The sequence below is a fragment of the Erinaceus europaeus genome, chromosome X (genome assembly GCF_950295315.1).
Source record: "Erinaceus europaeus chromosome X, mEriEur2.1, whole genome shotgun sequence".
Classification (NCBI taxonomy): Eukaryota; Metazoa; Chordata; class Mammalia; order Eulipotyphla; family Erinaceidae; genus Erinaceus; species Erinaceus europaeus.
In genome coordinates, this window is record NC_080185.1 from 115,915,225 (window position 1) to 115,933,707 (window position 18,483).

At 34.3% G+C, this 18,483-nt stretch overlaps 1 protein-coding gene across 6 annotated transcripts in view; it reads right to left on the reverse strand.

Annotated features, from left to right (window-relative positions):
- The window catches only part of CNKSR2 (connector enhancer of kinase suppressor of Ras 2), a 299,057-nt gene that overhangs the window by 125,120 nt on the left and 155,454 nt on the right, over positions 1-18,483 (reverse strand). For 4 of the 6 annotated variants that reach the window (XM_007538945.3, XM_007538937.3, XM_060182889.1 and 1 more), the window contains exon 9: positions 5,288-5,434. The exons of the other annotated variants lie outside the window; for them this stretch is intronic. In XM_007538945.3, the coding sequence (XP_007539007.1) occupies positions 5,288-5,434 (147 nt within the window). The remainder of the gene's footprint in view (positions 1-5,287; positions 5,435-18,483) is intronic. 6 annotated transcript variants of the gene reach the window in all.

Consider the following 18,483-nt stretch of genomic DNA (forward strand, 5'->3'; position numbering starts at 1 on the left):
TTTTATTTTTGTTGTAGTTATTATTATTATTGTTGTTGGATAGGACAGAGAGAAATGGAGAGAGAAGGGGAAGACAGAGAGGGGGAGAGAAGGAGAGACACCTGCAGACTTGCTTCACCGCCTGTGAAGTGACTCCCCTGCAGGTGGGGAGTCGGGGGCTTGAACCGGGATCCTAATGCCGGTCCTTGTGTTTTGTGCCACGTGCGCTTAACCCGCTGCACTACTGCCTGACTCCCGGAGTCCCCTTTTATAAGCATATGATCCGTCCATTCCTGGCAGACTACCAAGAATGAAAAAATGTTTTTCCAACTATGGGTTTGGTCAAGAAACAATATTGGTATAGGTTAAAAACAGATATATGGACATAATATGTATTTACACAATAGACAACTAATATGGATATTAATGTCATACTACCAGATGGCTTTTCCACTGAATAATCAAGTTTTGCATACTGTTTCAAAATTACTACAAATGTATCTAATCTCATGCTGTCCTGACTTACCTGTCATAGTTAACACTGCAACATTACAACTGAACTTCCAAGACTGGCAGGATAGTTCAACTATACAGCTCACTAGCTTTGTCATGCATGTTGCTTGGGTTCAAGCTGGTCTCCAACTGCAGTGAAAAAAGTTTGGGTACTATGCTATCTTTCCATCCCTCACCCCTTCCTACATGAAAAAGCCAGCACAGAGTGGGGAAACCCCAGTGATGACAAGGGGGAAAAAAGCTGGACTTCCATTTATTTGCAAAATCACATTTTTGGTTAAAATGTACTTTCCTCTTTGTGGCAAAGATAATACTAGTTATCATCCTCTTTTAAATGCTCTTAAGACAAAAGTTTCAGAAATATATAAGCTTTGCTAATAATGACTTCAGTCACCCACAGCCCATAAATTTGATATTAAAATATATTATCATAGCTTATTTTTAACAAGATTTCAACCATTCATAACCTAGGAATGTAGAAAACTGCATAAGCATTCCTCTTCAGTTATCCTAACAGTAGTAGGAAAACAAAATCTACTACTATGACTATTTGCTATCCATTTTTTCTGCTTAAAGTTATTTAGCTATCCTGTAAAAATGGTATCCATGTGATGCTAAGCAATACGATTAAAAATGAAAAGCACAAAAATCTTACAATAAACTATCATATACATAAAAGATATATGGATTAGAATGCAGCTTTGGAACATAATTTCAATGACACAGCTTGATGTTACTTTATATCAAAATGTCTTAATGAAACTTGTAACTGAATGTAGGATTCTAGCTATTATTTCTGAGTCAGTCTTTCTGCACTTGCTCTTGCTCTCTCTTACATACATACACAGAAAGCTGGGTTCTTAAATGCTTTTAAATACTAGTGATGCCCATTGATAACTTTAATCAACATTCTTATCTTGTTCAGCTTATTCTCCCATTCATCTATTTTAAAAAGGAAGATAGACAGTAACATCACCCATGCATATTTGTAACCTATGCAAACTAATTTCAAACCACAACCATTTAAAAAAATATAGCCCTTGAAATTTACCCACTGCTTCTTTGGACTGCTTCATTGAATTGTAAGAACATGACCATAAGCAATCTCGGTCATGGGTAACAGGTACTACTTAGGAGATGTTACTTTTGTGTAAACAAACAAATAAACATCACTCTCAGTATACAGGGAATCCCTGGAATGTCTTCAAATAAAAAAAGATTCTATCTCGGACAAAACATCTCTACTATTTCAAAAAAGGGAGCAGACAGCAATGGAACTCTATACCAGATTAAGGCTGCTTACCGTATTTGACTATCTTTAAGTCTTTTAGTTGAATTGTAAAATGTTTGCAAAATCAGGAATTTAACAAAAAAAGCTGCCAAATTTCATGAAATGTACTAATGAAATTTCTTTGTGAGCATGAAGTTGAATTGTATGCTTTTGCTTATTTGGCTATAATTTTGTGAATGATATTCAAAGGAAAATTCAAATCTATTACTACAGTTAATAACAGAATTTACTCTCATTTTAAAATATTTTTTTTAGAAGTTAAACTTCTATTTTCATTAAAATGTTGTATTCCTCAGGGGAGATTAAGGCTATATGTTATGGCTACAAATTAATTCCTTGCTTGCTTAAAGAATATCTATGACTTATGCTCTTTTTTTTATTTTGGAAGAGGGGATTCAAATATTTATGTCTAAACTTTGCATTTATTTGTATGTTTTGCCATTCCCTTAATTTCACCAGATTGGGACAATTATCACAGATAGAGACAGAAGGAGAGTGGAAAAGACAACATGGCACCAAAGCTTCCCTCCGTGTGGTGAAGGTTGGGAAAAGTTTGTTACATTTTATCTGTAAATACTGGAAGGTAGTTTGACCTAGTATAGTGTAAAAACAAAGGTGAAATAGATATATTCCATTTATGAAATATTCCACATGGTTTCTTTTATAATGTTTATTTTAAATATTTAATATATTCTTGGTATAGAATATGAAAAAGCTGTAAGCTAATATTTAATTCTTCAGGTTTGAATTCTGAAGCGTTCTAATAGGTGGATTAATGAATATTTAACTTCAAATATTTTGGAGCTCTTTGTACAAATACCAGAAACAAGAATACAGTAAGAAAAGTATTTGTGTCTACACAGAAGATGGTTACGAGATTAAGCACTCTAAATTCACATTGGAGGCCCTTTTCTAGGCACCAGAAAAATTATCAAAATCTATATAATCTATATAATCAAAATCTATATAATCTATATAGTATATATATATAAATCTAATCTATATAATAGAAATTCTGACCAGATAGTCTCCACTGTGCTTCTTGAGGTTGTAACTGAACACAGACCTATGTGCTAAGATCTAGATATAACTCTGTAGTGGCCCAGAAGGTGGCACCATGATTAAAGCATTCAACTCTTCAGTAGAAGGTGCCAAGTTTGATCCCTGGCACTGCATATGTTATAATGATGCTCTGGCTCTCTCTCCATTTCTTCTCCTCTCTTAAATAAATAAATAAATAAATAAATCTTAAAAATAAAGAACTCTGTAATAGTACAATTTCAGGTCTTCAAAACAGAGTCCAGGGATCTGATGGTGATAGTGGCATGGTATGTTAGATGTCTTAACCATTGTCTTTATCCCTAAGACCTTGCTTTACGACTAGCAAGATGTATTAAAACTAATATCCTTTCTTCTGCTATGTGAAAAGTCATGCGGCTGAATCAATTTGCAAGGCTGTTGTGAATAGGCACCACTCCCATATTATTACTTATCTAAGTAGTTCATCTTACATAATACGTTCTTGATGAACTAAATTTACTTGAAATAACACATCCAGAAAAAAAGTTGATATAAAATACCTGTATATTGATCTTTTTATTTTAGCATTCTGAAAAAGTGTTTTCTTTCTTTCTTTCTTTCTTTCTTTTTTTTTTTTTTTTTTTTTTAACCAGAGCACTGCTCAGCTCTGGCTTATGGTGATGCAAGCAATTGAACCTGGGAGTTTGGAGCCCCCAGGAATGAGAGTCTCTTTGCATAACCATTATGCTATCTATCCCTGTCCTCATCGTAATTCTTTACTTCACTTTGTACTTATGGAAAACTTTCTAAAAGGGGAACAAATTATCAGTGTACTTTCTAGAGCTATTCATTCCAAGCCTATGAATCATTAAGCAGTTAGTGTTGTTACAATGCTCAACATGAAACAGAAAGAACTAGAGATGATGTCAACTATATAGAGGCTAGGCTAGGCTAGGATACGACAGGACATAAAACTTAAGGCCAAAAGAGTGGGCCACTTCAGGGTTCTCACTTCTCAGACCTGGAAAAAGGAACTTTGGAAAAGACATGTCAATAGGAAACTACAGAATGGAGTAACAAAGCAACGTATATGGCAGGAAGAAAATAAAATGGCATAATGGGAGAGACTAATTTGTTACTCTATGACTCAATGAGTCAAAAAACTGAACTCAGACAACCACAAAAATATTTGATAATAAACAAACTGCAAGTCAAAAGCATTATGATATTATTACAGTTACATATGTTCATTTGAAAAGTAGAAAGATTCATGTTAAAATTTTAAAGATCTTAATTTTAAAGTATGTTTTATGTATAATAAAATGTCAATTAGCAGGCTGATACATTGTAAAGTTTTATACAATGAGGAATCACTATAATCTATAAGTCCATTCATGTGTACTAGAAAAGAACATAAGAATGGTATACAATAATAATTTAGAACTCAACAACTTACATGCCAGTGGTAATAATGACACTTTCATACACTGATTTTCTTTTACTGTCAACAATAGGTAGTGCTTTATTTCAATGGGTGATCTAAATTTATAAAAATTAGACTTCCAGAAAGGTAAGACTCCCCCATTTTTAGAATGCAGTTCTGTGAAGGATAATTATTACTTCTACAGTGTGTTTAAAGATTATATCCTGACTGGAATGGAAGAAAGTAAATGGCTTACTTGTTTTTAATCAATCAGAATCATATTTTTATGACTTCTTAGGTAACAGTTTCTTAATGATTATAATTTATCTACATCTAGAGTAGCATTTTTACAATTATGGTTCATGCTTAAGAAAAATGCAGATATGCTAATGCAATAATTTCTCTATTTTTGCTACTCGTGGTGAAAAAGCGAAAAATGGTCATGAAGGAAGAATATACTAATTACATTTTAATTACCATCTGAAACGTCCTTTAAATGTTTACAAGTAATAATTATTATTTTATAATTAAAGAATGCTATACAAAATATCATGTTTCTTCTAGAAGAGTACGGGGTGAAGCTTTTAAATATAAGATTATATCATAAGTGGACCCTATTATTTTCTTTTTTTAATTTATTTAAGAAAGGAGACATTAACAAAACCATAGAATAAGAGGGGTACAATTCCGCACAATTCCCATAACCCGATCTCCATATCCCATCCCCTCCCCTGACAGCCTTCCCATTCTCTGTCTCTCTATTATTTTCATGTCTATGTATACTTTGGCTTAAAGTTACATGTGTGTCCTTTTTAAATTGTGCTTTAATTTTAATCAATTAAAGCAGAGTTATCACTTGGGTCTTGATTATAGTAACTCTCAGGTTTCATCACAATTAAGTCTAATAGGATAAGCTGTGAAGAGATCATTTCACAAACAAATTTTCAAAAGCATACAAGATTAATCCATATGCTGCTGAGATGAGGCACAATAAAGAAGCATTACTGAGATAATCTATGGCTAAAATGATGGTGTATGACTTATGATTTAAGCTTCATTACCTGCAGAGCAAGGGGCTTCCATCTCATATTTTTCAGTAAAGCTGGTGCTGAGGTAAGCATGCTCTGAGGTCGCTTTTTCAAAGTTAAGATAACACCACTCGGGTCCTCTCGTAGTGCATTCACCAAATTTTTCAACTGCCACCCCACCTGGTAACCAGCAAAATCATTACAATAAAGTTGAGGTACAGTATTCAAAGATTTAATGTTTCCCCCTTTAATAATTAGTAAAAAAGATTAGTAAAAAAGAAGAAAATCACATAATTGGTGTACCATCCTACCAATTTCAGGTGATCTATACTCAAAGAATGAAATTTTATTACTGAATTGGTTAACCTTGTTATTGCATTAGAGTCCATGTCACTATGAGATAACATAATGGACATTTACCATGCCAAAGCAGAACAGTAACCTACCAGTGGAGTAATTTATGATGAAAAGAATCATGTTATCATTATGACTGTGCAAGGTCTAGGTCTAAGTTCTGTTCAAAAGTACACTTAAAAAATATCTGTGTGCCTCTAAATAAGGATTTGGCAACGTCCTGATCTGGAAAACTACAGCACATGCTTTCTCATCACCATCTTTTAGAGATATGTGGTACATGTGTCTCTAAATCTGTTTGGCATTATAGTACCAAGAATTGAACCCGACACACCAAAGCAACATTGTGATGCAGAGAAGACAGCATCAACAAAAGAAACCTTTAACCAGGTTACAAAAGTAGAATAAAGAGATAAGGCAATGCTACTGTATTGTAGCTGTTATTGGAATGTGCTCAGAATAACTCTATAATCTTAAAATATAATATGTTAAATTTAGTGAAGCCATTCTATTTGAATATCACTTCAAAACATATTGCATATTTAAACCAAAGTACTTGAAAACTGAGTTAACTTTTATCCAGTGTTAAATTAAATTATCATTTAAATATTTAACGTAGAATATTTTTTATTAACTTGCTTTTTAGAGCATACTAGTTATACATTTATAAGGTAACTGATATTCTAGTACTATGCTTTAAAGAAACACATTACAAGTTTCTACTATTCAAATGCTTTAAAAAATACATTTTACAATCAAAAGAGAGTGTTTCAGCCCAACTCTAGCAGATTAAGATTTTCCAGAATGTATTATACAAATACAATGGGTCATAATCTATCCTAAATAGAATGCAAGGTTTAGTGATTAGTCTGAACAGTTATATCATTTCTTTTTTTTAGGCATCAAAGTGAAAGGGAAAAGGCTCCTTTGTTTTTGCCTGGATGGTATTGCTCAAGCTGGAAATAATGAGCATTTCCACCAAAAGAAACAAAGATCCTCAGACACCATGGGTGTCTGAGTATTTGATATGCGGACTCTATCAAAAGCCTAGACCAAGTAGATTAGAAGCATCCAATAGCACAGCTATATATAAGATACTGGATACTGTACAGCAAACCATAACAAAAGGACTTTTCAAAGTTAACCCAATTACCAAATAATGTGATGATAACATAAACTATCGATTGTCTTTTTGAACCCTAAGACAGCAGGAACCTCACATCTCCACTATAGAGCCCCTACTTCCCCCAGTCCTGGAACCCTTGGATAGGGCCCACTTTCCCGTATGCATCTCCCAATCCAAACCAAATAATATTGCATCCACCGATCACAACCTAACCAACGCAATGATTGCCACCTCAACATGCTTCACCTCAGACTATGTCCAGAGACTTCACGTGTGGAATGACAACCCTTCAGCTTCATTACTCGGGTGAGACCTTTCCTTTTATAGTACACTCTAATTCATCTCAGGTAGTTCACTGTCTAACAAAGTCCCATAACCTAGATATACACCAGTTTCTGTGAGAGAGAGCTTATGTTCACACATACCCATAAACTACTGCAAAATATATACCTGAAAGCAGAAGTGCACTAGAGTTTGCAGTGAGTACCCCCCTAACACTTCCTCTCCTCTATTCCAAGCTTTGGGTCCATGATTGCTCAACAATTTGTTTGGCTTCGTATGTTAACTCTCTTTTCAGTCACCAGGTTCCAGATGTCATCAGGATGCCGGCCAGGCTTCCCTAGACTGAAGACCCCACCAATGTGTCCTGGAGCTCCGCTTCCCCAGAGACCCATCCTACTAGGGAAAGAGAGGCAGACTGGGAGTATGGACCGACCAGTCAACGCCCATGTTCAGCGGGGAAGCAATTACAGAAGCCAGACCTTCTACCTTCTGCAACCCACAATGACCCTGGGTCCATGCTCCCAGAGGGATAAAGAATGGGAAAGCTATCAGGGGAGGGGGTGGGATATATGGAGATTGGGTGGTGGGAATTGTGTGGAGTTGTACCCCTCCTACCCTATGGTTTTGTTAATTCATCCTTTCTTAAAAAAAACTGCCATCAAGAAACTGAAAATGATGCTGGTCAACTACGGTAATGGAAATGGCCAAATGTCTCATATTACATATAAATGTGGATTATGTGCCCAAAGGTATATTATATTGATTCCTCTGACAGATAATCAGTATCCCTATAGCCATTTCTATTAGCCAAGAGTCATAGCAAAGTAAGTTCAAATTCAAGTATACACTTTGCTTGTTAAAAAAGAAAAACATGAGGACATATCTTCAGTTGTATGATTGTAAAGAGAAAAAACATTGTTTACATAAGTATTTTTGAGTAACTTACTAATGGTAAAATTTTATAATTTATCCAAATAATTTCTATAACTATACTAAAACATTCAATGTACCAGCCATCTCTCAGTGTATCTGTTCTTGACAATGAACAACATAAAAATTCTATCCAATTCTTTTCGTTTTATACTATGATAAAATCATTGTGACTAGTTAAAAAAAATTAAGAGCTAGATAGTGTTTTCCTGTGAAATGTCCCGTGCAATTTAATCCATCTTGTTCTTTCATGTATGTATTATAGTTCACGCATTATGTGTTTTTAAATAAAAAAGTAAATTAGAAAAAGAAAAAAATACAATTCCAAAAATTTAGAATTGTTTTTCCATGAGAAACTGGAATTTCTTTTTGATGAGAAAGTTAATCTGGTTAGATTGTAATTTTATAGTTGGATGTTACTATAAACAGCAGAAAATATGGGTATACACTTTCATTTTTATTATCAGTCCTCCTTATTTTACCAATGTAATATTAATATTATTTCAAATAAAGTAAACAAGTACACATCATAAATTTTCTGTAAATTTGGCTTTCAAATTCTATTTTCACTACCACAAAGAAATGACTGGCTAAAAGTGCACAGATAAAATTTTGCAACAAGTATGTGAAAATACTATTTAACCAAAAAGTTCCAAAATAGGAAGTGTAACTCAATTCTACTTTTGTACATTTTCTATAAATGTAAGAAACATGGAAAGAAATAGAACACCATTAACATGGTTGCATTTAAGGGTGTAAACACTATTTCCTGAACATAAAATTAATGAGATTTATGTTTATATAAAAAGCCCATGAAATAATCAGGTCTAGACTATAAGTATAAATATTCCAGCTAATAAGTAGTGATTTTATGAACTATCTAGTTAGGACTGTTTGTTACAGCTGGAAAGTTTCCACCAAAAGTACAGAATCAGAAACACAATACTATTTAAAACAGGAGGAGATGTTGATGAGGGAACTCACATTTGATCTTTGCATTAGAATGATTAGCAAATGAGAATTTTCTTCCCCCTCTGGGGTTATTGCTGGGGCTTAATGCCTGCACTATCAATCTACTGCTCCTGATGGCCATATTTATTTCTCCTTTTTCTTTTTTTCTTATTATATTTAATAGGACAAAAAGAAATTGAGACGGGAAGGGGAGGGAGAGGGAGAGGGGGGAGAGAGAGAGGGAGAGGGAGAGAAAGACACCTGTAAACCTGCTTCACAGCTCAGGAAGGGAGGGAGCAGGTAGGGAGCAGGGGCTCGAACCTGGGTCCTTGCACATAGTACTATGTGCACTTAACCAGATATGCCACTGCACTTGTACTCAGTAAGTTAAGAACAGTGTAATTTGTTGGTTTTTAATTGAATTATTTCAAATTATATTTTACTTAAAAGTTAAATCAGGTTCATGAAGAAAAATACTCCACAGAGTTGGAGTAATTCAATTCACAATTTTAAGCTATTTTAGTCTCATCATGGAACTTGTATATACATAAATAGCAACTATATCTCATGCCTATCTTAAGTGAATAATTATTCCCCTCAGTTTTTTCTCAAGCTCCTTAACTTGGACTGTTTATTACTTCCTATCTTCTCTCCATATAATTCTGAAAAACTCTTCTTACCTACTGGGTTCTAACATGTGTTATTCAAAAGCAAAAGTGACATGCTTCTATTTCCATATCATTTCATATCTTTAGTCATATAGTAAAGTATGAGGAAATCCTGAAATAATTATTTTTTAATGGTTAGTGAGACAGATACACCTGACAGATGATAGGGAAGCATGAGGATATTACAGGACAAAATGGGAAAAGTATGCACATTGCAACTCTGAGTACTCATATTAAGAGCACACATACATCAAAATGGGTAAGGGGCTAGGTGGTAGCACACCAGGTAGAGTGTATATATTACCATGTGTGCGGAGTAGGGTTCAGGCCCCTGGTTCCCACTGGAAGGGGGTAAGCTTCACTAGTAGTGAAGCAGTGCTGCAGGTGTTTTTCTCTCTCCCTCTCTACCCACTTCCCTCTCAATTTATCTCTCTCTATAAAAAAGTAAAGTACAGGGAAGCATAATAACCAATTTTCTAGATTATTTCTCAATTTTCTCATTTATTAGGCTGTTGGAAAAGTCATGACTTCTGTTTTTTTATGAAAAAATGGGTCATGATTTTTGACACCCCAATAAATTTCTGACTAGGCTTTTTAAAATATTAAATGTGATAGAACTAAGGGATTATGTTAAGACAAAATAGTACTATGAAAAAGGACTGTAACTTACTTTTTTTTAGGATTTTAAATTATTCTTTACATTGGCTTCAACATCTCTGTACAAGAAGAGTATTAAAAGTAGGAAAGGATCCTAGTGGTTACTAATATGAGTATAATTTAGTACTATGAGGAGTTTAATAAGGTTTAATTTTTAAATAAATTGATTAGGGTTGCAAATGAAAAAATTCTGATTAATGCAAGTCAGCAAGGAAATTGTTAGTGAGCTCAAAGATATGTTTCAATATTTGTGCACAGAAAATGATTATGTTTCTAAGGTACAAACACTTCCAACACTAACTCGCAGAATGCGTAAGAAAACACAAATAGATAGCAACAGATTAGCTTGAAAAAAAAGAATGTGACTGCTTGCCTTCCATATTTTGTTCCTTTGAGCCAGTAAAAAGTTAAGTATTTCTTTGTTCCTTTGAGCCAGTAAAAAGTTAAGTATTTCCTCTAAGTGTTGAGTCCTTTCTATTATTTAATGTTGCCGTCTAACATAATCTCTTCTCAGTATAATTTTGACTCTCAAGGTCCTGAGTTTGAGCCTCACCTTTGCATGTACCAGAGTGATGTTACAGGCCTCTCCCTTTCTCACACATATATGTCTTTTTTAAAAAATATTTATTTTATTTATTTATTCCCTTTTGTTGTCCTTGTTGTTTTATTGTTATAGTTATTATTGTTGTCATTGTTGGATAGGACAGAGAGAAATGGAGAGAGGAGGGGAAGACAGAGAGGAGGAGAGAAAGATAGACACCTGCAGACCTGCTTCACCGCTTGTGAAGTGACTCCCCTGCAGGCGGGGAGCCGGTCCTTGTGCTTTGCGCCACCTGCGCTTAACCCGCTGCGCTACAGCCCGACTCCCACATATATGTCTTAAGAAAAAAAAAAGATAAACCCTTCTAGGCCAAGATTATAAATATATGTAAGTTACAAATCCAGAATTCACATTTAAGTCTCCATGATTCTAAAAAAACAAAGCAGTATGAGTGCATTCACCATCCTCTAAATATACCACTGCTATTTGAATGAATGCACACTTTGAAACTCAAACTTATTGTATCTTGATGCTCTCATTAACACACACACACACACACACACACACACACACACACAAACACACACACACACACACACGTACGTGCAAACACTATTCCCTCCTTCATAAAGTTCCCAGCGATCCTATCAAACTTGCAGGTTAGATTCACCTATGACTTTTCCCTCTTAAATTCATGGCCCAGCCACTAGCATCTCTTCTCACTACATTAGTTCTCACTTGAGTACTTGGCTGTCTTAAAGAGTCCCAATTAACATTTCTGGCCTGTCCCAGCTACAGAGACACTGCTAGAGTATGAAGGTATTCTTCCCTTCTAGATCTTTGAAAAGCCCTCCATTTTCACACAGCTGTAGTCAAGAAATACACCATAAACCATTAACCCCCTCAATAAAAGGAAAACACGGGGAAAAAAAGTCCTCCAAAGTTTCCACTAAAGAATCAATTTCTCAAAGAAGTCCTTTGTCCATATTGTCTTCCTTCAACTTTCCTTAATAGGGTAATTAAACTTCAGTATGTTAGACTTACTGAAAAGGTTTGTGAAAACCAGATAGCTGGGCTAGCTAATTAGCTTACTTGGATAATGTGCTGCTTTGTCATGTACACGACCCAGGTTTGAGCCTGGAACCTACTACATTGAAGGAAACAAATTCAAATTGTTAATCTGAATTGTTAAAAACAAAGTCAGATTGTTGTTTTCTAATATTTAAAATATTTTATTTATTTACTTTAATGAAAGAGATACAGAGACAAAGAGAAACCGAAGTATTGCTCAGCTCTGGCTTATGATGGTTCTGGGAATTGAACCTGAGACCTCAGAGCCTGGAGCAGGAAAGTTTTTTGCATAACCATTATTCTACCTCCACAGACAGGATTACTGAATTACTATGTCAACACCCAGAATTTTCTTTTTTTTATTCTTTTTTTTTTGTATTTATAAAATGGAAACACTGACAAGACCATAGGATAAGAGGGGTACAATTCCCACTACCAGAGCTCCATATCCCATTCCATCCCCTGATAGTTTTCCTATTCTTTAACCCCGTGGGAGTATGGACCCAGTACACCCAGAATTTTCTAACCAGTAGGTCTGGGGTGAAGTCCTAGAATGGCCATTTCTTGTTTACAAGTTCCAAAGAGACAGTGATGTTATTAGTGTAGGAACTGCTTTTTCAGAACCTCTGTATTAGATAAAGATATTTTTGAAAGCAAGGGTTCACCCATATCTCGAATAATTTAAGTTTGTCTTATGTTTTAAAGATTAGATACTAAAACTTATAAAACCAGTACTGTGTGCCTTCCATGCAGTGTGGATACAATGGTGAATGCAGTCCAGGCCTCATTAAAAAGAACATAAGCAGGAGAGATGGGCAGTTGAACAAAATTCACAAAAAAGAACCTCACCAGACTAACTACAGGATTAAATCGGGGTGCAAGAGGGGATACCTAATATTATCCTAAAGGCTTCCTCTTTGTTTAAGCTGAATTTCATAGAAGAGGGTCAAATCAAGTGGGCATGAAGGTTGAGGGAGTGAGGGAAGACACAAGATAAAGTATCTCTAAGTTTGAGCAACTTCAGTATGAGTGGAAGAGTCAGCGGAACAATTAATTATAAGCTCTCAGTATTTTGCTCCTCAACCACATCTTTGCAAAACACTGAGAGCTCTTCCTTCTGCTATATATTTTTTCACCTATAAGAGCTTAGCTACCCATAAAGGTTCACATTAAATGCAATATCCATAATAAAATCTCTTCCGACTAGAACCAGATTTTCCTCATACGAATCTCATAGCTCACCATCTGCATCTACCTAGTGGCATACTTCATGCACTATTGCTTATTATAGTTACACATTTTTTCTTACCCTCCTTTCCACTTTCCCCACGTGAAACTAGATTTGGAGCATTTTGGATAATAAAAACTGAGTCTCATTTCTGTGATATTTCTGCAATTCATAATGTATCTTATAAATGATAGGTGCTTAATATTTCCTAAGTACCCAATTAGAGAGATATGAGAATGTAGATGTTTTTAAATTTTTATTATCTTTTTAAAATTTTATGTTATTTATTTATTTGATAGAGGACAGCCAGAAATGGTGAGGGAAGGGGGAGATAGAGAGGGAGAGAGACAGAGACACACGCAGCCCTCCTTCACCACTTGTGAAGCTCTCCCCCTGCAGGTGGGGACTGGGGACTCTAACTCGAGTCATTGAGCACTATAACATGTGTGCTCAACCAGGATCTGCCACCACCCAGCCCTCGAATGTAAATGTTTTAAAGACAATCATGTGAGAATTCAAAAGAAGGTTTAGTTTCATAAATAAAGCCAAGATGCAGAATTAAATTTCTTTTATAAATGTGATATAATCAGTACTAGAGCTATAATAGACATTCTTCACTACAAATTACCAAATAATCATTTTCTTACAAGCAAAATTTGAAAACAATAGCACTTATATCTTGGCTACTCCAGACCTTAAGTCCTAATGCCGTGATTATGAGGATTTTAAAAATGAATAGAATTTTAATTTGTCACAGAAAAATTCTGATTTGTCATACACATTATATAAACTGAAGAGTCTTCAGTCCCCCTCAATATCTTCTAGTAGTTGTAGTTTCTCTTTCTTAATATGTTTATAGAATAGTTCACACACATTGAGTTTATGGATTTAAATGAGCCTTTTAAAAAACACATTTTATTATTATATATGTTTTTCAATATGTCTAAACCACTAATATCTTCCTAATAGTTTAAAATAGGCAAAGTCTGCAAGCAATGTCTAGTCACATTACTTACAGGATTCAAATTTCTCACAAAAATCTCTATGATAGCCAAAGAGTTAAATACCAGATATTCTGCTTTCTTGAGGACGGGGCTTATAATTGCTTTGATCAGACTGAAGCAGATACCAGGAATTCCTGGGTGAAAAGCAACATAGTGGACAGATCTTTGGAGAATGAGTTGTCTGGATTAAGTGCCCAAAAGGATTTACATTTAGTGATGAAGAAATGAGAGGTTTCCTTTTCTTTTGATAAACAGAAGGAAGATGTTATCTCTGACCCCTTTATGTCTAGCCCTGTCCTGTTTTCTAAAACAACAAAAAAAATTAAAGCACATGAATTATTCATCATCATATAAAAAGGATTTCTACTCTGAGGTCTGAAGTAGCCAGAGTTGTAAATAAACAGATAAATTAAGTGTATAAACTCAGATTTTTAAAAAACTTTGTCACAGTGATATTTGGAGTCCCATGAGACCATAGCTATACCTACAGGAAGGAAGATAAGGAATTTCTTAAAATCATCTAGTTATTCACTTATTTATTACAGAGAAGTAAAGAAGGAAGGAACAAGTAGACAGGGAACGATTAAGAGACACCTGTAGTACTGCTTCACAGCTAGTGAAGCTTCCTTGTTGCATGTGGGGACTAGAAGGCTTGAACTTGGGTCTTTGAACATGATAGTGTGTGTTTCACCAAGTGCACCACCATCAGACCCTAAAATATTTTCAAAGTTACTATCATTCATATGATAAAGAAACAGATTTGCTAAACTTTACACGTGCTTCTGTATATGCATATAAACTTACTCAAAGGTCATAACGTATAAATGACACTTCACAAATGAGATTTCAGAAAGTTGAGGTATGTCTGTATGACTGATATCAGCTAAACTGCACCCAAATGTACTTCTGCTTTTGTAAAAGTACTGAAGGAAATTAATTTAGTACACAAACCATTACACAATGACCATGACATACTGATCTGTTTTTTGCATTACTAAAAACTATTAAAATATTTAATGAATTCAAAATTTTACTCTGGTAACTGTTTCTTTAGTGAAACAAGACTTCACCTTCACTTAAATATATTTTCCACAGAATACTAATGAGAAAGGCTTATGATATTGAATTATAGTACGTTTGGAGCAATCCTAATTTTGCTCTTCTATCATCATTCATTTACTGAAAGAAAGAAGCAGCCATGGTTCAAATACAAAGGAATAAAAACTGAGGGTAGGTAGTTTTATGCAAAGAGTGATTTTCTAATATTCCAGTATGGGGTAATTTAAATAAAATTCAGGTACCCAAAAGTGTCTCAAGGTGTATCTACTTTCACTAAAACATTAGTATTAACAATTTAACAAACATTATTAGATGAGAGAATCTTGGGTGAAGAGAAAATAACATTTGAAAAGCAAGAACAGAGATAGAAAGTTTTATTTTCAGTAGGAGAAAAACCCAACAATTTTACCTCTCCATTCAGAGGCAATCTTCATATCATATCCTTCTTAACTTTACAAGACAATTGACTTGTCCCAGAAAACAAAAATACATCAAGATTTTTAGGGCACTTTTTTGTGGTTTATTTTTACTGTAAAAATTGGATCATGCTGAGTTTCTCATCATATAAATCTACATATATGTTTAAGCACTAAATGTTTTCAAGTGACTTTCACATATAGTCACACATATAATGTGTTATATTTAAAGATAAAGCATAGGGCATAATTTCTTACTGGTAAATATGGAACAGAGTTGAATAGAAAAAAACTCAGCTTCATCACTACAAGAAGCTAGTACTTCCCTCTTCCCCATCTATTACATATCACTTTCCTGGTATAATGTTCTCCAGAGCACAGATGTTCTGGGGGCTACATCAGAATTTCTTCACTGGCTTATAAGGGAGTTCATGGTAAGAAGAAAATAGCAATTATAATTTTTCTTTCAAGGTTCACTAAGACCCATAGGTCTTGTCAATTAATTAATTTAGCTAATCAATGTATTTAATTTATTTTTAAACTAAGCACTGCTCTGCTCTGGCTTATAGTGCTACCAAGGATTGAACCTTTGAAGTCTGAGCCTCAGGTATCAAAGTCTTTTGCATAATCATTATGCTTTTCCCCCAGGTGTGGATGCCCTTTTTTTTTTTTTTTTTCACCACAGCACTACTCAGCTCTGGCTTATTGTGATGCAGGAGATTGAACCTGGGACTCTGGAGCCTCAGACATAAGAGTCTCTTTGTATAATTATCCCCAACCTACCCTTTTTATAAAACAATCAGCAGCAGCAGCAACAACAACAACAACAACAACAAAAACACAAAGGTGATATAGTTCCAGATTCTGTTAATTATAGTACTTCTATTACTCATTATTTTCATTAAATGACAACTTTCTATCATCAATATTATCTGCTTCTGTGGCAAACTAACCCTAAACTGTAGAATTCAGCATCTTGAAAATAGTTATTTTCCCTTTCTTTCATTTCAATATGGCATTAGGAAATGCTACGGTATTTGAAGAACAAAGATTCATTTTGGGAATACTATGATTTACATTCATGCATGCTATAGAAAATTAATCAGGGAGGTGGGCGGTAGCGCAGTGGGTTAATCACAAGTGGCACAAAGCGCAAGGACCAGCAGAAGGATCTCAGTTCGAGTCCCCAGCTCCCCGGCTGTAGGGGAGTCGCTTCATAGGCTGTGAAGCAGGTCTGCAGGTGTCTATCTTTCTCTCCTCCTCTGTCTTCCCCTCCTCTCTCCATTTCTTTCTGTCCTATCCAACGACAACAGCAACAACAATAATAACTACAACAATAAAACAACAAGGGCAACAAAAGAAAATAAATAAATAAAAAAGAAAGAAAAATAATCAAAGTCAATTTTCTTTTTATTTCACCATTACTCATGGTGTCCTTAAGCCTCTCCAAAACATAAAATAGCATGAGTGTGAATGTCTCTCTTACAGAGATATGGTAGAAGAAAATGATAAAATAAAAGATTGGAGGTGAATCCTTGATCACACCACAGAAATTTTCTATCTAAAAAAGCAGTAACATATTTTAAAGATCCATAACAATAGATTTTAACTAAAAAATGTAAATGGCATTTAGATGGCTTAACTTTTAAATAATTTAACATCTGCATATATTTGGTAATTATTACATTTTCAGTTGCTCCTTCCTATGTATCACTTCTGTCCTTCTTAGAGATATTGAAAAAATATTTTAAAATAGAGAGCCACAGTTCTCAAAGCTAGGGAAGAAACAAAGCATACCTATGTAAGCCTACATAGTTCCTAGTAAAAAGAATTCTGAGAAAGAATAAATAAAACATTTATACTTATAAATAAATTATACTTGACAATTTAGGAATCCAAATGAAAAGTGATGAAAAAGTAACTAAAATCGTTTGGTGGGTGTGATAGCATTTCTTTGATGGATTTTAGATGTGTTGGCACTTACTTTGGGTATATGTGAGAGTGTACCTCTGTGATAGTAATAGTCATAAAAAGCAACATTCCCTCAAAAATTTTAAAAGAAAAATATGCTGCTTACAGATAGACAGAAAGATATGCCTATTTGAATATGCTAGCAAATACTGCAGTATGACTATATAAAAAAACATAGTGTGTTTGGATGCAAATATACAGCTAAATAAACATTTTAAACTTTTATTAACTATTTTACTTTAAGAACTTCCAAAATGCGTATAAATATTTTCATTATAGAAGTTTTCTTTAGAAATCATTTTACTAGAATTCCAGCAACTCAAGTGGTAACCTAATGTCAACGCTAAATGGGGCCCCAGTAACTATCATTGGTTCCAATTTAAAAAACCCTTTACTGCCCAAAGTAGGGTAAAGAGATGTAAACATAGTCAGTGGATACAACATCTAAAATTCAGTCACCATATCGAACAGTGTGTTAATTTAGTGGTAAAACTTGAATTTGAATTCTAAGGATGAACATTGTCATTATCTCATTAATTTTCCCATTTTTGGTGCTCAAGGGTGTTTCACTTTCATGCAATACTTTAAATTATTATCAGACCATTAAGTATTATACACTAATATCCTATTACTACTATAGCTTGAAAGTGGATTAGGCAGTTGTAAATGGATAACTCCTTTCTCAAGGGGGTACAAAAGGACTGAGGTTAATAATAGTGATTTATAAATGAGTGTACAGTTTATATGGTAGGATAAGCAACAATATCAGTCAACTGATACACTTAAAGCAAGCAAAATGATCACTGAAATTTTTAATTTCATGTAAAATACTGTATTAACTGTATGCTAACACTGAAATATGCATTCTAATAATAAAAATAAATAAGAGCAACCATTTAAAAAGCAATCACTCTTCTGAGATGCTAGCAAGAAGTGCATGAGTAAAAAAGAAACTAATCAGGATGCAGAGA